Source organism: Gymnoscopelus microlampas, assembly GCF_963454915.1.
Source record: "Gymnoscopelus microlampas genome assembly, chromosome: 3".
NCBI lineage: Eukaryota > Metazoa > Chordata > Actinopteri > Myctophiformes > Myctophidae > Gymnoscopelus > Gymnoscopelus microlampas.
This window is the reverse complement of record NC_139940.1, coordinates 18,202,941-18,224,349: the sequence shown is the minus strand read 5'-3', so window position 1 is coordinate 18,224,349 and position 21,409 is coordinate 18,202,941. Positions and strand designations below refer to the sequence as shown.

Below are 21,409 nucleotides of genomic sequence, written 5' to 3'. Positions count from 1 at the left end.
GTAAAATCGTAACTTGTTTTACCCTAGACCTTTTTTTCCTCTTTAGTTTTTGGTAATTGGTATAATTGGTATATAATGATAATGATTATGTCCTGCAAAAAAGAGAGAGATTTAGTCCCTTTTTAGAGATTTAGGCCTATTTTGTATGATAATTATATTAAACTATATACATGATCTATTTTTGGGCGGTGCAACCGCCCCTATATGTGAGGTTTGGACATCGACCCAATTGCACCCCCCCAACCCTGCGCTGTGATTGGCCACCATTGTACCCCCCTAACCCTGCACCGTGATTGGCCACCATGACTCTATTCAGGACTGTGATTGGCTAGAAACACATGACACATGTGCATAGCCCTATAAATAGGACTATGCACTTAAAAAAAAACACATTTATGTTTTTTTTTTAAGTGAATCACTTCCATCACTGTGATGACCACTGTGACCACACCGCCCACTTCACACTGGGTGTGATTTTTTATTATTTTTCACAAAATATGTGTAAAACGAAAAAGATGTTGATTTGTCAGCCAATCAAGAGGGCAGACGTGACAGCGGTAGAACCTTACCCACATTGATATCATGTGGACATGTCACAACTCACAATTTATAGAGAAATATACAACCATCGACTGGAGACCAGCTGATGGATGCTGTTCTCAACGTCTCAGGTCACATCCAAAGTGTCAAGCTGCAAGTTATGGAAAGGTCAAGTTTGAAGCCCTCAGAAAGCTGCTGCAATGTCATGATTTGCTGCTGCAATGTCAAGATCTGCTTATCATAATTTCCCCACGAGATTTTACTTGAAAATAGCCGATCTACAAACTCACAACGCGTCGCAATGCGACGCGTTGTGAGCTTGTAGATCTGCTATTTTCAAATAGCTGATGTATATGTTAAAGTGCTCATTTGGCCCACAGTCGCTTCTTTTGGGCTGGTTTTGCTAGACCTGGTTGCTTGTTTCTCTCACAGAATCTGGCAACACTGGTGGTAACCCAGGAGGGGAAACATACTGCAGTTGGAGCTCTGGGGGAAGATGACGCTTCTCTCCAGGGACACGTGTGTGTTGAGGTGTGATGTGTGGACCAGATGTCGACTTCCTGTTCAGACCTTTCAAAACGACCCCCTGGAGCCTTAAATTAAACCTGTCCTCCCTGTTCATAAAAGTTTAGATGGTCCTGGGGTGCCTGATGATGACTTGGCCGGTTGGTGCGCCGATCACATACTACGAGGTCCAGGGTTCGGGTCCCGCTCCCGTCCTGTCTCCCTTCTTGCTGAATTGGGTTAGCCAAAATGTCCAGATTGCAAGTGCAAGTTGCTTGTACATAGCCATAAACAAACCTGATATGCCCATATATGGGCATGACCATAAACAAATCCGATACACCCATATATAGACATATATGTCCAGAGCCACAGGGTTAGGTAGTAGGTGTGAGGGCTGTGTAGCAGAACCTCTAGTATACATATAATAATGAATATAATATAATAAAGAAATCTCTGCTTGCTCTAATGTTTTTCAAGGCTTCCTAAGTAAAATCGCCGCCAAAATAAATCATGTTTGGGAGAGTCAGGCTCGCAACTGAGTGTCTCAACCGAGTGCTGAACACACTGAGACCAAGACAATTATCTACTCCTTCTCCAAATGTCCTGGGAAATTGGATTGCAAAACTCAATCGTAGGTTGGGGCTTGAATTTAAAACCTGAATATCGTCAGCTATGGTGCATCCCGCATTTCTGCTTTCCTCTCATGCTTCTCTCATTCGTATTTTACTTTATTTTTTGTGTGTTATTATTGAATTGTGTGGTACACGTGCATATAGTAACCAGAATATCTTTGAGGACATCCTTTGTGGTGATAATGGATATGCTAAAACACAATAAAACATTTTAAAATAATGGTATTCTAAAACAATAAAATACATTTAAAAATAACTAAATAAAATCAATATGATAAGAGAAAGCAGAGGAAACTAGAAAGGTGTGTTCAGTGGAGCGCACATCTTCGCCAGGTTTGTTTTTAAATGCTTTTCATTTCCATTTCTGCTAAAAAGGAATATAGGTATATATGCTCAAATTACTTTGATGTATAGGATAGATTTGCTCAACTGTAAAGACGAAACGGAAGTGGGGGGGAAATGGGGCTTCCGCTTTTCCCCCATACTCATCAACAGAGCTTCCGTGCTCCAGACTGTATGACCGGAAGCATTTGAAAATGGTGGGAGGCAACAGTCTGGCCACTAATTTGGTGAACATTGCAATATGTACAAATAAATCATCATATTTCTGCAACAAAAACAGTGGCATTTGTCACATTTCTGGTGCACCAGGATCAAAATGCTCTGCTTTCAGTAATTACTCGTCACACAATAGAGGCGTGCGCTGAAAATTGCAGATCGACAAGCTCACAATGCGTCGCGCATCGTCGTTATGACGAGGTATCAACCAGGCTGTTCCTCTGTCGGTTAAATGTTGAGGAGACACTGCTGCCGGGAACGTGGATGCTGGGTCACATGGCTGTCCTCCTGAGTAGCATCTCTCAGAGGGTGGGAGACCAGTGTTGCCATGTCCGCTTATTATAAGCGACTTTGGGCTTGTTTTTCAGTGAAGTCGCTTGTAAATATTGGTGGTAAAGTGTAGTAGTTGCTTATTTGGGCTTGCTTCCTAAATGTTGTTTAAACCAGTGGTTCTCAAACATTTTCCTGTCGAGAATCCCCCAAATTAATATGTATATTTGTCCATCTGAAACTATCTTGTGCCAGGGACCCCCCATACAATGTTTCAAACATATTCCAAATCTCACATCTTTTTCAAGATCTTTTGAAAATAGCAGATCTACATGCTCACTGAGCTTGTAGATGGGCAATCTTTTTTATTGGGAATCTCTCTTGGAACTGTTACCCCCGCAACCCAATTCCGGATAAGCGGTTGAAGATGGATGGATGGATGGTTTAAAGTGGTTAAAAATAGTCGCTTCTTTTGAGCTTGTTTCATAGACCTGGTTGCTTATTTCTCTTGCAAAATCTGGCAACAAAATACTGGTGGGAGACCTGCAGGCAGAGAGACAGGGACCACACACGCGCGCACACGCGCACACGCACACGCACACACACACACACACACACACACACACACACACACACACACACACACACACACACACACAGACAGTGTCACACACAAAAATAGAGGCACACAGACTTGAACAAGGCACATGTCAGTTGACAGGGCACATTTGGCAGCACGTGGAGGCACTGTGGACTGCGTGCACACACACATACGTAATCACACACAGGACACGCACAGATGCAGTGCAGACGGACAAACAAAAACAAAAGTATATGTGTGCAGATGCGAATAGATAGCTAGAAAGGGATACAATACAGATGTACTTAGCTGTCCTGGAATAGATAAAACATCTTACGTTTCAGGACACAAGCAGTTGTAGGCGCAGACAGTACAGTACACACACCTACAGTATACATACCGTACTTGCTCAAATGGACAAACACACATACTTACACACAGATGCACGCAGGCTCTTTCACATAGACAAGAAATGCACAATAATTGATGGGCATGCTCGACCACCACAACCAAAGGTGTGTACCTACCTACAGACTAGCACAACTCACATCCAGATACAGGCATGAAAATAGAAAGATTTTGATAAGCTTTCTATTTTCTATGTGCAGCGAATGGACGTGCACAGACAGACACACACGTTGGCACACAGAGCGATTTCTCAAGCATGTCATGATGTGGCACATCAATTTGACCAACAAGACCACTTGTAAAACCCCTCCCCCACAAGAATTACTAGTCTCTCTCCTCTCCTGTATCAACTCAACCACCAACCCCCTTCCCTTCCCCAGCCTGCAGCCTCGTCCTCTGTCTGCTCTCTCCCTCTATATGGAAGCATGTGCCTGCTCTGCTGCACTGTCACCAGATTAGCAAACAGGCTTAAAGCCCGTCTCTACAAAGACACTGTGTACAGAAATATAGCCTCCGTTAATACTGTTTCCTCTCTCTGTGTGTGTGTGTGCTAACCTACAAACCTGCAGACAAAAAGAAGAAAAAAAAACCCTCTGCTGGCGGCCTGGCCCAAATCACACAAACGTTTGCTCCCACTGCTCTTACCAAACAAACAGGCCTACAGTGTGTCAAATAGCACTGGGAAAGACTCCTTGGAGATTGCTATCTATTCTGCTGTATAAGGTATCTCTAACAGGGTGTAGTGGTGGTGGTCTTGGCCGGGGGAGGGGGGGGGGGGGGGGGCAGCCATATGGGAGAGCGCATTGATTACCTGAACGTTTAGAGAGACTGTACGGTAAAATTCTCTGTGAAAGGGTACTTTTGGGTCCACTATAATCGGAGCAATCACTGAGGCTTTTACTGTTTCTATGGAGTTTCTAGTGAGTTTTGATTTTAGTGCCTTTGAGGTGCTGGAGTACCAGGTGCATGCATAGTCAAAATGACATTCAATGAGTGTCCTCAGTGCATTCTTACTGACCAACAAGGAGATCCTGCCCAAAAATCGTATTCTTTGGTTGACTTTCTTGATTACTTTTGTTGCCATTGTATCTGATAAAAATAACGGCCATACATATTTTTTTATGCATTGATGACAAGCAGGTGCATAAATGCAGCCTAGCACTTACAGCATTATATTTTGGATTGAACATTTTTAACATAAATGAGTAATATACACATTTTACATAGCAGGTTCGTCCGTTCATAACCATTTGCGCATTGAGCACATGCATAATGGTTTCTCATAATCAATTGTGTTTGAACACATTTTCTAATCAAAAGGCACTGCACAAAAATGGAGGAATGGGCACTTCAGATGAATCCTTCATAACGTAGGCTGTGGCTCAGCAGACCTGTTAAGGCAATAAATGATAGGCTACTCATACTACTACTTACTGTAGCTAATAGGCAGTGGGTGCCGTCCGTGCGTCTGGTTAGGACAGCTTTGGGAAAGTTGATAAAGCATGAGATCTCCTCAAAGAGCTTTTCAGTTCAAGTGGTCACGTCTTAACGCGTCCACCTTTATGATTAACGTCGTGTTTCACCTGGATGAGATCGCCGCAGTGTGAATAGCTGTAGTGAAGAGTCTTTAGGCATCCATGTTGGATGTTTCATCTTCAAATGTGTGTGCATTGTTGTTCATTTGTGGTAGGACAACTTGGCAACTTTACTCACAAGTGTCTGTGACGTATTCTAACTCAAACAATACAATAGACAACTTTATAACCTGACCGTCTCTCTGCCATTTCGACTACCAACCATAGCTGCCGACAACTTCGCAGCAACCCTCCGGTCTTATCTTCACAATAAAGTGTCTCCCCTTTACCTCCAAATGCAGCGCATTTCACATAGGTTATTATTAACAGGAAATAGGTGTAACTTAACACTAAACACACCGCTACAAAAATAAACAAGCCAGTCACTTCCTGGGTTGACGGGACCCATTTGGGGACCAACATGGAAACAAGCCCCCTGGGCCTTTTTGTGTTTTCCTTTTAGCATAACCTTTGACTGTACTACCTGAACTGTAAACAAATGTGTTAATACAGTATTCAATCAATCAATAGGGGTGTGCTTGTTTTGATTGACTTATGTGCAATGTTCAGGAGCCACTGAGGTGATATTTCGAGCGGAGTGGAGACACGTCAAAACGTCACTTTGGTGGTTCCTGTAAAACTGGTCTGATGAAGAGCTGTGATGCTTGAACTGTCACCTTGGTGGTAATCTCTCAAGACAGAGCCTTTTTTTACTCAATGGGTTCCCAGATTGCCTTGGTGGTAACCAAATAAATGCATTATGGGAGCTTGATCCAGTTGTGCGGGCCACTGTTTATTTGCTGGACATCCTAGGGATGTGCATGCTTTGTGAACCTTTTGCTCAATTTACGATCTACGATCATGCATGTCTTTAGTGAGGCTCTGATTGGCCTTCGGCCTGTGACATCACACCACGTCATGGGTTCCATGGCCTGCGTCAAACCTGGATCAGGGAGTGCTATCACTGCTATGTCTAAAGACCAGATTTTATCGTAAGACGCACATATTCATTCTTTGGAGATACAGCATGCAGAGCACAAAAAACTACCAGGATTCTAGGGGTTAGCTTCAAAAATACAAAATGCCCACAGCTCACTTCATTTACTTCCATCGGTGTAAAGCAGCAAGATCCCTGAAATATTTACCACCTTCTGACATTGCTGGGACACCTCTACCTGTTTGAGCCAGCTTGACAGAGAAGTGTCGGTGGCCACATGCAGGAAAAATAAATTATTCATGTCCCCTCCTTTTACTTCAAAGAGCTTGTGAACCATTGAACCCCAGACACTATTTAGGAAGGTGGTGAGGAGGGGGAGTTGCCAGTCACTAAGCAACCCTCCTGTCACCTGCCCCAACAAGCCAGAGTCAATGGGATGGGAGCGCACATGTAAAGGCCTCCTCCTCAGCAGGGTTCATATGGAAAACAAAATGATTACTGAGATTAGAACAACGTGGCTCCAAGGAAAAGTGCTTATGTGTGATGTGCTTATACTGCTTTTTTCCCCTTGACGAGAAGAGCGAATGTTGTCTCATAATGCACAGAGCTTTAGTGAAACGCCTGGAAGTAATGTTTCAATAATAAGGCCAGATGGCCTTTGTTATTGAAATGGCTTGTTGAACATTGTTGTTGTAGTGTGTGATAGCTGTAGGCCTATTTGTCTGCATTGTTTGTGTTTATTCTTTTAACATTATTTTCCTGCTGCTGTCTTGGTCACTCTTGGAAAAGATATTTCAATTTCAGTGAGACTTTTACCTGGTTAAATAAAGGATATGATGATAGTGCGTTTGATTGGTGTTATTATAGTGTTTTTTTTCCTTTAGATTATTTTTTGTGGCTTTTATGCCTTTATTGATAGGACAGAAGGCTGACAGGAAATTGGGAGAGAGATGGGGAGTGACACGCGGCAAAGGCCATCAGGCTTGGGACTCGAACCCGCGACGCGCTGTCAGGCTATATTGAGCCTAGGTGCCAGGACTGCTACGCCAGCTGTCCAGGCCATGTTATTATAGTGTTGAGCAGGTGAGAAATCTTACTGTACTTCACTGTCTATTTAATACGGCAATAGCAATACATAATTATATATGTGATATCAATATCACTTGGACAGGGCTCCCTAAAATGTTATCTTGCATCTCAATGAGACTTCCCTCTATAAATAAAGGTCTAATAAAAAGCTGTTACATTTTTTTCATGTTATGTTGTCATCATCCCCCCCACACCCAATTTGTTCATGTTTATATTTTTACAAGCAGAGTGATTTCGGTAAAAGGGAGGGAGGCACATTGTCCAATAAGACGTGAGGATATTTGAGGTGACAGTTGAGCCAGAAAATCAGGAAGTTCGGTTTGAGCAACATGTCATGAGCAACACACACACACACACACACACACACACACACACACACACACACACACACACACACACACACACACACACACACACACACACACACACACACACACACACACACACACACACACACACACACACACACAGACACATTTATACAGAACTACACACAGCCATTTACTTGTATACCTACAACCACACCTAACCATATTCTGTAAAACAGCCACATGCAGAGTTGCACACACAAATGTATACACACACACACACACACACACACACACACACACACACACACACACACACACACACACACACTCAAAACCATGCATACACATAATTATACACACAGATGACCACTTGTGCATAAACGTTCATCAAAGCCACAGATGGACACGCACACACACGCACGCACGCACACACGCACGCACGCACACGCACACACACAAGGTGCCTGCCTGGCCACTAAACAACTCTAAAACAAGCATTCTCTACTTGCTAAGGAAGCAGACATGTTGGAGCATGCGTGTTCCTATTCAGACAGGAGTTCAGATAGAGACATGCCCCTGTTGTCAATAAATAACTCATCCACCTCAGCTGGCCTTCTGGAGAGAGAGCCTCTTTCTGTAAATCAGTTGCTCACTTTGAATGCTTCTCTACTCATCATCACTATCATAGAATACTTCACTGAAGTCATTTTCCCCCCAACAAAACCTTTCTCCAGTGTCATATAACCTGACATATTATATATCGGTGCTTCTCAAAGAGGGGTCTGAGGATCCCCCGGGGCGTTCCAGGAGTCCCCCACCAAAATATATAAAAATAAAAATAAATCATTTCAGCAACTTTAGCCCTACATACATTGGCTATTTTTCACATTTGTTCAAGTTTTTGTGAAAATATCGAATCTACAAGCTGGCCATGCATGGCATCGAAACGCATTGTGAGCTTGTAGAGCTGCTATTTTCACAAAGACTTGAACAAACATGGGAAAAACTACAATATTTTAACAACCCAAATATTGTATGGGGGTCCCTGGCACAAAATCTTTTCAGATGGGGATCTGCAGCCAAATACATATTAACCCATTAAGACCTGGAACGCATCTGTGTCACTTTAGATTTCTTTGGCTATTCAAAAATAGCAGATATACAAGCTCATAGAACGGCACCGAGTGCCGTGCTATGAGCTTGTATATCTGCTATTTTTGAAAAATCTTGAAAAAAATGTTTTTAGATTTAAAAAAAAAAAACTGTTAGGATTTAGAAAAAAAAATTAAGAATCGCCTCAGGTCTTAATGGGAGTCCTTGATATGAGAACGTTTGAGAACCCACTGATATAAACGTATGCTGTTGTTCAAGGTCATCACCGTGGACTTCCTCGTTTACATGATAAATCACATGCAGTCACAGGTTCAAAGACAAGAGCCTGCAGCACTGTGACCAGAGATGGTCACTCCATCCAGCAGCCGTCACAGATGTTGTGCTGAATGAATATGTTGCGACCACCTGCAGTCATGTGGGAAACCAAACATCTATACCGCTCACCCAAAGGGGAACTCCACCCCCCCTGCCGTTCCCCGGATGTGCCCCGAATGTAACCACCTGGTGAGTGAAACCAAAACAACTACTGCTCAGCCGCGAGCTTTGGTTTCCCACGCAGAAGACCAGCGTTCCAATGCAGGTGGCTTCACTAGCTATAGCCTGTTTGATCACAGGTCCTGTCTCGCTAACCCTGCTGACAGTGTACTAGTGGTGGGGGGGGGGGGGGGGTACTGGCCATGCGTGACTGACTACAGCCAACACACGTGCATATCTGTCATTGGTGCTGGGCAGTGGACAGAAACGAAGTATACTTACTTGAGTACTGTACTGTAAAAAAAAAAAAAAAAAATGAGTACCTGTATTTTACTTGAGTATATTTTTGGATACTTTCACTCCACATTAACCCACTAAGACCTGAAGAAGCATCTGTGTCACATTTTGATTTGAGCTGAAAAAGCATTATTTTACACTTTGGCTATTCAAAAATAGCAGATATACAAGCTCATAGCGCGGCACCGAGTGCCGCGCTATGAGCTTGTAGATCTGCTATTTTTGAGAAATTGTGAAAATGTGTGCAAATCTTTGAATATCTATTCTTTTAAAGCGAACATTTTTAACTCAAATCTTTGCTTCTGGGGGTCCCTGGAACAAAATATTTTGAGATGGGGGTCCGTGGCCAAATACATATAATTTTGGGGGTCCTTGACATGAAAACGTTTGAGAAACACTGATATAGAAACATATGTTTTTTCAGAAAACTGTTAGGATTTAGAACACATTAGTAAGAATCTGCCTCAGGTCAAGGTTAACACACTCCACATTACATTTCAAAGACAAATATTGTACTTTTGACTCAATACATTTCTAGGAAGGGAGAGAGTATGAATTAGTACCAGTAGCCCTATTTCAAATAGTGAACTTTTGGAATAACCTACTTATTTATCTTTATCTCAAGTGCAACATTTGACTGAGCAACTTTCACTTCACGTTGAGTAATATTTGACCAGGAGTATCTACTGTATACTTTGACCCAAGTACTGGAGTTGAGTACTTTGTCCACCACTAGCTAGCCTGTTTGATCAGGTCCTGTCTCACTACCAGTGTTGCCACGTCTGCTTATTATAAGCAACTTTGAGCTTGTTTTTCTGTAAAGTTGCTTATTTCAATGATTAATTAAGCCAGTGGTCAAATATTTTCATGTCAAGAACCCCCAAATTAATATGTATTTGTCCCTAACCCCATCTGATTTTTTTTGGTGCCAGGGAGCCCCGTACCAGATTTGTGTTATTAGAATGTACAAGCTCACAACACGTGGCATCGCAATGCGTTTTGAGCTTGTAGATCGGTTTAGTGCTCATTTGGCCTATTTAGTCGCTTGTTTTGGGTTTGTTTTCATAGACCTGGCTGCTTATTTCCCTCACAAACTCTGGCAACGCTGCTCACTACCCTGCTGACAGTGGAGTGGCGGTGGGGTACCGGCCATGCGCGACTACAGCCAACAAGTGCACATCTGTCATTGGTGCTGGGCGCCTGAGATTACCCTGAGCTCAAAGCAACGGCCTTGCAGCAGCTGAACAGGCGGCCGCACTAAAACACGTAGCAGACTACCGTTTCTCAACAACCTGTTGTGAGCTTGTAGATCTGCTATTTTTGGAGTGCGACACCGGTACACAACTAAGTATAATTCCAGCTTTAACCCATTAAGACCTGGAACGCATCCGTGTCACTTTTTCATTTGAGCTAAAAAAGCATTATTTTACACTTTGGCTATTCAAAAAATAGCAGATCTACAAGCTCATAGCGAACTTGTAGATCTGCTATTTTTGAAAAATCTCGTGCAAATCTTTAAAGCGAACATTTTTAACTCAAATCTTTGCTTCTGGGGGTCCCTGGAACCAAATATTTTGAGATGGGGGTCCGTGGCCACATACATATCATTTTGGGGGTCCTTGACATGAAAAGGTTTGAGAATCACTGACATAGTAGCATAATCTTTTTCAAAAAACAGTTAGGATATAGAAGATATTTTGTAGAATCGGCCTCAGGTCTTAATGGGTTAAGATAATTAATATTAAATATTCATTTGTTTTATTTCATATTATACAGTATATATTGTTGTGAGGATGTGGTGGGTGGTCCGCGAGGATTGTTAAAAATATGCTAGTGGTCCAGAGTAAAAAAAAAAAAAAGGAAAAGGTTGAGAAGCACTGCTGTAGACAGCTATAGAGTTGAACAGCTCTGTTGGGAGAGAATAGAGGAATGTGTGTAGTGCTTAAGCATGCCTCTCGTGCAAGCATTCTTTGGTTGCCGTTTATTGACGGGTTTTCTCAGGGTTGTAAAAAAAAAAAAAAGAAGTGTTGTGGGTAAATCCCAGCCAAGACACCCGCCCCCAGGCACCCACTACAGTAATTCACCTTTCATAAATTGGAGAAGTCCTTGTGTTTTCTAGACCCCCCTGCCTTGCTCTTTTGTTTTCTCTCTCAGCTTACCTATTGGTCTTTCCTATCTGTATGTGGCTTTTGAGCTTTGACTTATATTGAGAAAACAAGCCACCACAGGAAGACAATGTTGAGTTCAGCAGTTGTGGGTGGGAAAAAGAGTTTCTCAGCCCAGAGAGAGCGAGAGAGAGAGATACAGAGAGAGAAAAACAGAACTAAACTGTAAACGTCTCGGTGTGTCCCACCCTGCTTAGCCTGCGTCTAGACTGGCCTATGTGAGGCGGGTGGCAGTCATAACAAGGGATTGGGAGAGCAAACAGGGCCTGTTTGGCAGAGTCACCCCTTCCACAGCGGAGTCACAATGATTAAGAAAGAAACCTCTACTGCTTTTAATTGGTGCTAAACAGGGAGCTCACAATGCAGCGTGCAATTATGAGATATATGTGGAGACAGGGTTTTGTTGGGGCGCCAATTTGTACCCAGTATGCCACTCTCGCCCTACCAACAGAGGCCATCTTACGAGATTGGTGGACATGGAACCTACAACATGGAACCTACAACCCTTGCAGTTACCGAGCACAATGCCAGGAATGGGGGCGGCTGGCTCAAACGCTTTCTTGACATTGAAAAGAAGAAAAAAACGTAAATGTGTTTTATGCTCATGGCAGCCAAGCTGAGGAAGTGCATTCGGGTCAAGATGTTTACATGGACCATGCCTCTTAATGATACCATGCTTGAAAGAACAAACTGACCCTGCTCAGCAGGACAAATGAAAATAGACGATGCTTCTTGCAAGAAGGGAGGTGATGACTCATCAACTGAGCAATCAGCAAGAGCTATTCCTGGTGGCGGATGACAATTGTGCTCTCATTTTTCCCTTGTTACTCATCCTGTTGCTTAAGATGACTGTGTTGACAACGTGAACAGCTAAATATGGTGATGACACTCCCAACATGACCACAATCAAGTATTTCATAGCCCCGGGGCACAGAACAATCTAACACACTCTCCTCAGGATGTCTTTGAAAGAAAAGAAAAAAACACCTGAAATGTTTTTGTTTTGCACCCGTCTAGCGGGTTAAAGGAACAGAGGGCTGTTTTTTATTTTGGATAAGCCATTTGTTCAAATGTATTAACAGCAGTGCATATTTATTGAACTCCCAATGACTTAGCTGTGTGATGACAACCGACTTTCCGGCAGGACCTACACGCCCTGAAGTCAGTAACAGCCCTGCGGGTGTGGGGGTTTAGGTAAGCATTCTCTGGCCGTGGCTACCTCCCCCAAACAAACAAGACAAATGTGTCAAATGTGAGAAAGCAAAAGGATGTGTGACAATTCAATTGTCACTCTCGAGCTACTGAGAAACAATGGCATTTAACACTAAGTACCACCCATTTTGGCTTTTGACATTATGCATTCCTATTTTGCCACACTCACTTACAGTCAACACCTTTTACCCTCTAAACGATGACTGGCATTTGCCACTGAGGTAATCAGCAACAGAAACACAGGAGCAGTGAGTCATCTTTGAATACCTCTTCCTACCTAGTGTCAAAGACTATGTTTAAGTTACGATATCAATATTAATCGAATACAGCTCCTCTTAGCTAATTGGCAGGGTAATGACATGCAATTTGCAGTCAATCATTCCCAGTGATACCATTAATCTAACCTCCCATGGCTTAGAAAAACTATAAAACTCTAGATCAGATACAGCAAGCCCAAGGAGATTCAGGGCAGAGCCGGTGTCCAGGAATAGATATCCATTCCATAAAAATAATAAATATTGTATATTTTTAAATGTTTCCTTAGCCAGACTTGAAGGGAAGGGTTTTCCTTCACCCACAGATTATCCTAAAGCACTTAGCTAGCTCTCTCGCTCTCTCTCTCTCTCTCCCTCTCTCCGCCTGGAGGGGGAAGAGCTGTGCAATGAATAGAAAAGCGGGTCACATGTCTATCCAGGCCATCTTTATTGATCCTCAAAACCCCCTTTCACAAAGACCCCCCACCCCCCGTCTTGACCACAAAAAAGGGGACAATATAAACAAACCAATAAATAAAAATCTGCGCGATTAAGGCGGTTCTACAGCTCCAATAGAACATAACAGTGTGGACATTATTTCTGGAGTTAAAACAGCTTCATACAGTACAAGCAGTAGATTTGTAGGGAACATCACACCTAAAAAGGCAACACTTTTCCGAAAGTGACCCATTTAGAAATAAAAACTGGATGAGACTCCCATTCAAATGCATGAGCTAACATTTGTGCCCTCGCTCTTATCCCAGTTTCGTGAGAGGAATGCAAGTTCTTCTCCTCTGAGCTTTAGTTTTGTTTATCCAAGTGGCCAAAATGTACTGAAAATTCATTTAAAAGAGACTGTAAATTTCAAATTTCTCCCACATCCCTCCCACCCAAAAATGAATCACCATTCAATTCCCAAAAATGGAACATCTCTGGTCTCTGTGGTACGTTTCTATATTACTTTTCTCAGAGGAGCAATAAATAAATACACGTTTTTTACTGCTAAACTGCCGTGGAGTCCTTGTTTGGAGGCAACACAGTGTCTTAACATTGTTCAGAGTGGCTTCTGAGAATTTCAGCAGTTTCTTTATTACATTCATGTCCTGGAGAAGGGAGAGGTGGAAATGGGCTTCAACCCAACACTGAACCACCCCCTCTGGCCACTAGCACATGTGAGACCTTAGCACTGCACATTCTCTGTGGCTAACCAGAGTTAGCATCTCTCTGTTTTCAACACCCTTCACAGCAACTTGGCGTAGTTGTCCTGGGAGGTGCTAACAAAATATAAAAAAGCAAAGAGCTGAGCCATCATCCATCCATTCAGTCATTATCCATTCTGGACGAATCGCACTCCTCTGCTCTCCACCCACGTCCCCCCACCCTTCTCAAGAGTCCTCAATCAGGTCCTCTCAGCAGCTGACGGTGCTGGGCTGCTGTTTGCTGACAAAGTCCGAGATGAAGTCAAACTCGTTCTGGCCCAGGAAGAGTTCGGGCAGCTCCTGGACGCGGTCCAGGCCCAGCTCCATGACCAGCGAGGTCAGCACCTCCTCGTCGATCATATCGGCGTCCATGCCGTTGAGCGCCAGCGCCGGCCCGGCCATGTGCTGCATGTTGGCCAGCTGGGCCGGGTTCATGCGGTACTGGACGGCCTGACCCATGTGGTTCCCGCCCATCACGCCCAGCGGGTGTCCGTGGTACTGGGTGTTGAGTTTCTGCAGCTGCATGCTGGCCATGAGCTGCTGGGACGTTAGCCCTCCGTTCATGAACTGTTGTTGCTGCTGCTGCTGTTGTTGTTGCTGCTGCGGATGTTGGCCTTGTTGTTGTTGTTGCTGCTGGTGCTGCTGCTGCTGCTGTGGATGCATGTGATGCTGCTGCTGCTGGGGGTGATGCTGCTGCTGCTGCTGTGGCTGGCCATTGTACATCATGTTCCCAGAGGTCATCTGGTGATGCCCCATCTGGGCGCCGCCGTTCAGCTGTCCGTTCATGGCCACCATGCCCTGCCGCTGCCTCATGGCCGCCTCCATGTTGGCCTGAGCCTGCCCGCCGTAGTGCATCATCTGGCCGTTGTGCATCGGCCGCATGCCCGGCTGGTTGCCGTGCTGCTGGTGGCCCGCCTGCAGGCCGCCGTTCATGCCCATGCGGTAACCGTGGAGACCACCGACCGCTGAGCCATGGTTCATGGGCATCATCAGATGGTCAGCCATGCCTCCTGTCTGGGAGCACAGAGGGGACACTGTTATGATAGGGTGCAGGTTTTCAACAATGCACTGGGAGCTGCTGGGAACATTTGTTTTGGTCGCGACGGAGATAGCTGGTCCAAGACAGCTTGTGGAGTTAACACTGACATGCCATGGACATGTTTGGCTGTGCTTTAGAGCGTACCAGCATGAGCCATCATTAGATGGATGACAATGGTGTTTATGTTGCCGTGCTGTGCGTGTATGAGGTGGGCAGTGCCAAGAGATTTCACTGCTACAGTGCAATCCAGTATGATATTCACAAATACACCGTTCTAACCTAACAAGCTACCTTTCCTCCGTGGGAATAAAACCAGTGTAGCCTAATGTTAGAACGACATTTCTAGTCAAATCATTGCAGACGCTTCCTGAGAAGAAGGGAAAAAAAGATCTGCAAGGCTAGTGTCGCCTTTTTGACGAACACTGGAAAGCCTTGTCTTGTGCTGCTCGGTGTTTGCTATAAAAATCACCGTTCTTTGTGGCAAGGAATGAAAACCCGAGGCTGATATTCAGGTAACATTCATTCTACCTCGTTATGGGTAGTCGGCGATTATTAGCCGATTAATTTTACGTACGACCGACCGATGGGTCGAGAGAAAAGACACAATCGTGTGCACACACACACGCACACACACAATGCATCAGTGATTCTTTAAATCCCTTCTTGTCAGCGGGTAGAAAAAGATCCACTGTCGGTTTAACGCACGTAAGGTTACAACAAAGAGGCGATACATTGACATCATGCAAACATCTCTCTGTCTAAAGGCTGAATCACCACATTTATCACAAGGTGTAGCGAATTCAAACAACAAAACGATTCGGAATAAAATCTGTCGTCGTTCGTGTCGTTTTTAGTCAATAACGTGATTCCAAAATGCCCGTAATATCGTAGCGATCATAGCGATCAGCCTTTTTCTTTTTCGATTCCCGAGTTTTAAACAAGGGAATGCAAACAATGGAGCAGCGGCCATCCAGCCCGGGAGAGAGAGAGAAGAGCGAGAGACCACCACAAAACGCAGACCCCCGTATTTTCTCCACAACGGATAAAAAACCCCGAACAAAATCACTTACCCGTGTCCGCTATGATCACAAAGTTGCTACGACTTTGCTACAGCTATACGTCTTTTTTGATTAGTTGTTTTTTTCTTTGCTCCTGCAAAAAGGCGAAGGTGCTGTAGTGTAGCTCCGGATTACAACGTTATATTCCACAGGGTTAAGATCGCTTCATGCTTCAAGCAGAGGAGGACGTTGGTGCAACAAAGACTGACTGCCGCATCAGATCTTGAAACGACTGCCTATTTTCTGGGTCAACTCAGGGATTATGTACATGTAAAAAGCTCTGAGGGAAGCAGTGGGGGAGAAGAGAAGAGGTGGAGCCACGGCCCTGCCTCTCCTTTGTTCCTATTGGCCCTACTTCATATAAAGGGCTGTGGAAGAGCTGTGACACACTGGAGCCAATTTAAATATCCTCCACCCTCCGCCGTCTCTCCTTTAAAGAATGTTTGGACATGTGATTTGCCCTTTTCTCTGACTGTTGATAATGTGCTAATGTGTTTGCAAAACACAAGGGCAACTGAAAGCACTGTCTGTGCTTTTATTGATAGATTGATAGATAGATAGATAGATAGATAGATAGATAGATAGATAGATAGATAGATAGATAGATAGATAGATACATATGTTGTGCCAGGGACCCCCAGAAGCAATGATTTGGGTTGAAAATGTTCACTAATGTTCAAGAGTTTTGAAAAATAGCAGATCTACAAGCTCATAGCGCGGCACTCGGTGCCGCGCTATGAGCTTGCATATCTGCTATTTTTGAATAGCCAAAGTATAAAAGGTTAAAGTGGTTCAAATTTACTGTGATGCTATATTAACACATTTTGCTGGGGACCCTCTGGAACCCCCCAAGGACCCCTGGGGGCCCCCGGACCCCACTTTGAGAACCAATGAGATACATAGATAGATAAATAAATAGATAGATAGATAGATAGATGTAGGCTACAGTGACTATGCTGATTATACATACACAATGCATATCCAACCGTATATACTTTCCCCATTTTCAACAGTTTTTATTATATTTTTTGACACTTGCTTTGGCAATGCAAACTCATCATCATCATCATCATCATTTCTCATGCCAATAAAGCTCCTTTGAGTTGAAATTGCATGTGTGTTCATGTGCATGCATGAGTGAACATGTAAAATTAAGCATATGTGCTTAATGTGCACCCATGTCTACAGTGTGTGGATGTGTGTGTGTGTGTGTGTGTGTGTGTGTGTGTGTGTGTGTGTGTGTGTGTGTGTGTGTGTGTGTGTGTGTGTGTGTGTGTGTGTGTGCACACACACGCACGCACGAGCGTGTGTGCAATATGTGCTTGTCACCAAACTTGTAGCCTCGGGAACCTATGCATTTTTTTGTGCCCGCTCATCTGCATGTTATGTGTAGGATGTGCATGCATGTGAGTTGCCCACTGGTTCTCTCTCTCTCTCTCTCTCTGTGTGTGTGTGTGTGTGTGTGTGTGTGTGTGTGTGTGTGTGTGTGTGTGTGTGTGTGTGTGTGTGTGTGTGTGTGTGTGTGTGTGTGTGTGTGTGTGTGTGTGTGTGTGTGTGTGTGTGTGTGTGTGTGTGTGCGCCTCATCTCCAGGATCACTGTTCTGTCGGTCCATGTGACCCACCAGACTGCTGTGCATTTGCCTGAGAGAGGGAGCAGAGAGGAGGGGGGAGGGAGCGCACTGGAATGCCTGTGTGCTATTCTAGGCCACACCGGCTGCAGTGGCACTGGAGCTACAATTGAAAGTGTGCATGTGAGTGTGTTTATCTGTTCCTATGGACGTAGGCTTGGATGCAAGTGTGTGTGTGTGTGTGTGTGTGTGTGTGTGTGTGTGTGTGTGTGTGTGTGTGTGTGTGTGTGTGTGTGTGTGTATACTTTATGGGGGCCATGTCCCCCCAAGCATAGTAGAAGTTGAGAAGTAGACATTATGAGGACAATGATCCTAGTCCTCACAACAGAAATGGCTGTTTTATGGTTAAAAAGCCTTTTAGAGATAGGCTTATAACTAGGAAAAGATTGAAATTAGGGTTATGGTTTGGCATTTAGAGGTTAGGTTTATGGGTTGGGGTTAGAGTTATGCACGATAAAATAAAATAAAACGCAGATCTACAAGCTTACAATGTGTAGCGGCACAAGATAAAATTGCTCATCCTTAAAATGTTTTGTCCTCAGAAGTATAGCACTATACAGACATGTGTCCGTGTTTGTCTGTTCCCTTTTGCGGATGCACGTGTCTCTGATTGCCTACTTCAGGGCAAAGGACCTCTTGTCTGCAATTGCAAATGAATGGAGCCACTTTGCCAGAGCGGAGCTAATCTATTGTCCAGGGAGCTCATCTGTAAATGGACAACGGTTGGCAAAGAGGGGGCTTGTCATTGTTCGACATTGTGTGGTCAACTCTAAGCCAGTGTTAATAAGTCAGCCCCAGGTGTGTCCACTTTCTGAGAAACTCGCCGAGCCAGTCGGTCGGTCCAACCAAAACACACAATCAGCACAGCCTCCTACGTCTTTATTGACTTTGATGGGGAACTCACTTGGCGGAGCTGAAACTCGGTGCAAGGTCACTTATCTGTGCCACGGCTCGAACCAGACGTGCATTTAAAAGTGCATAGAAACTGTGTTTATTTTCATTCCGGGGGCCAAATGCTCCTTAATGGCCTCATTTGCATGAGAATGACTGAGCAAACGTGTTTGAGCCCACAAGAACTCACCGATCAAGATTGGCTCTCTTGTTGTAGACCCAAGAGGTATTTGCATGGAATCCTAATCAGCCTCGATTGTGGTGGCAGATATGTGGCCATTAATTATCCGTGTGTGTGTGTGTGTGTACGTGTATGTATTCATATACTGCTTGTTCAGCCTTGTAATGCCTGAATGTTAATATAATCCATAACCATAAAATGACCGTGTTGAACCCTGGAATAGCCACTCTGTCCTTCCTCCTCCCTGTCCCAGTGTCCTTGAGCAGGGGTTTCTCAAACATGTTTTGGCCACGGATCCCCATTTGTGAAGATTTTGGACCACGGACGCCCATAAGAGAAGATTTGTGTTCAAATTGTGTTGAGATTATTCTGAAATGTTCATGGTTTTTCAAGGTGAGTCAAAAAATAGTCTGAAAATGGCAAATCTACACGTGTAGCATCGCAACACGTCGTGAGCCTGCGGGTCAGCTATTTCTGAATAGCTGAAGCGTGAAATAATGGGGTAAACATTTTTTTGATGCTATATTAACTCATTTAGACCCAGACCCCACGTTGAGAACCACTGTCTGGGTACTACTCCAAGGATGCCAGGTGCTGACAGCCCCTCTGCTCCGACCTCACAGGATAAATGTGTTCACGAATGAGTGTCTCGCGGTTATGTGTGAAGAAAGTCATGGAAACAGTGTTTAATATGGTGGTTCATTGAAGTGCTCCAACATTTTATACAGAGGGTGCATTCAAGTTCCATCCATTTTCAAGACGCCTCTTCTTCGGTTTGTGCATTTCACTGGTTCAACCCGCACTCTTCTATTTGCTCAAACTGGCTACGGTCTAAAGGGTTGGGGGAGGGGCATCCAAACACCTTGCCTTTAGCCATTTATTGATTTCTGTGTGTGTGCACGTGTGTGTGCGCGTGTGTATGTGTGTGATTTTGCAAGAAGACAGAGACAGACAGAGAGTAAGGGGGAAATGTATGTGTTGTGTGTGTGTGTACTGTATGTGTGTCACACAGAGAAAGAGATAAGAGAGAGACTGAGAGAGAGAGACAGACAGACACAGAGCTCATGTGAGTGTGTTCAATAAGCTGCAAAGTACTGTTTCTGGTCACATGTCGGACACACCCCTGGTGGTGCTGCACGTTGTCAACCCCACAGCGATAATGCTGCTGTTGCAGCTCTCTGGGCACGAGGAATTCCATGTCACGCTCCCAACAGACAGCACCAGAACTTTGGCCTTGTTTGGATAATTTATGGGTGATTTCAAACATCCACAGATCGAGCTTGAGGACTTCCCAGCCCCAAGCCTTTAGAGTGGCCCTACACAGTAAAATCCTAAGTGTTTTTTTCTTTTTTAATCTATCCTGTGATCGTGTGTATTTGAGCCTTGTTTATGCATAGTGGAGGATACTGTTATATGACACTGGGATTGGGTTTGTTTGTTTCTGCATAGTGCAGGCTACTGCATAGGTGTTTACTGTCGTTCATTGTTGATGGTGTTTTTTGTTATGTTTTCCTCCTTAAGGGCCATTCACAGAGCTCTATAATTATAAAGATAACTATAACTAAATACACCATTGTATTTTTTTTATAGTCGGTGTGAACTCTGCCATCCACTTGACTTAGAAAGATTTTTAAAACTATGTTTTTATAGTTATAGTTATGGTGCTCAATGTGAATGGCCCTTTAGACCCGTAGTTTTTTGCCTGTATCTTAAAGAACTTCTCTTACTATGTAACTGTACTAAATCTATCTATCTATCTATCTATCTATCTATCTATCTATCTATCTATCTATCTATCCATTTGTATCTCAGAGAATGCACAATGCATTTGTACATTAGTTAGTATGTGTAGCACTGAGGAATTGACTGTGCACTTCATTTCAGCTGGTGTGCTGTGTGTTGACATAATGGTGGCTATCACACACTGCATGCGGCCTCCAGAGTATGTCGTGTTGACGAGCTGGATGATTCCAGCAGTGACTGTGTCCCGGAATGCGGTTTCGCTGCTCTGTTATTGTTGGCACTCCAGGTATTGGAAGGACATTGTTTTCCTGTCTTGGGAATGCAGGCGTTCGCTGAGAGCCTCGGCAGTCACATCACATCACACCACTTCTGGCCAAATAAAGAAATAAAGAAGGGGAAGGGTGCAAAACAACTCGAATGGTGGTTATTTTTCCTCACATTGTTATGTGGTGGGCCAAAGCTAGCGGCACCGCTAAGCATCGCACAACTGTCGCTTGTTGCTGACAAGAACTGATCTTCAAGCTAACAATGCTTAATGCTATAAGGAACGTTCACACCCAGCACTATAGCAATAACTATAAAGATATCGTTTTTTTGTATTGTTTTAACTCAAGTGGATGGCCAAGTCCACACCACAACTACGTATAACAAAGACAATGGTGAACAATACAGTTATAGTGTTTGGTGCGAACGGCCCTTTAGACATGAACAGCAAAACATGCTTATGGTGGTGCGCTAGGTAGCAATTA

At 44.0% G+C, this 21,409-nt stretch overlaps 1 protein-coding gene across 1 annotated transcript; it reads right to left on the bottom strand.

Moving 5' to 3' along the window:
- Positions 1 to 13,406: 13,406 nt before the first annotated feature.
- LOC311042145 (cbp/p300-interacting transactivator 3-like) lies at positions 13,407 to 16,468 on the bottom strand. The gene is made up of 2 exons (XM_084052701.1): positions 16,230 to 16,468; positions 13,407 to 15,134 (listed from the first exon to the last, which is right to left on the bottom strand). Exon 2 carries the CDS (start codon positions 15,123 to 15,125, stop codon positions 14,331 to 14,333), a length of 795 nt encoding a protein of 264 aa, XP_083908827.1. The 5' UTR covers positions 15,126 to 15,134; positions 16,230 to 16,468; the 3' UTR covers positions 13,407 to 14,330.
- Between the last annotated feature and the right edge of the window lie 4,941 nt (positions 16,469 to 21,409).

What these genes read in the sequence shown, in the direction of transcription:
- LOC311042145 (XM_084052701.1), bottom strand. Translation starts at nt 15,125, where the DNA reads ATGGCTGACCATCTGATGATGCCCATGAACCATGGCTCAGCGGTCGGT.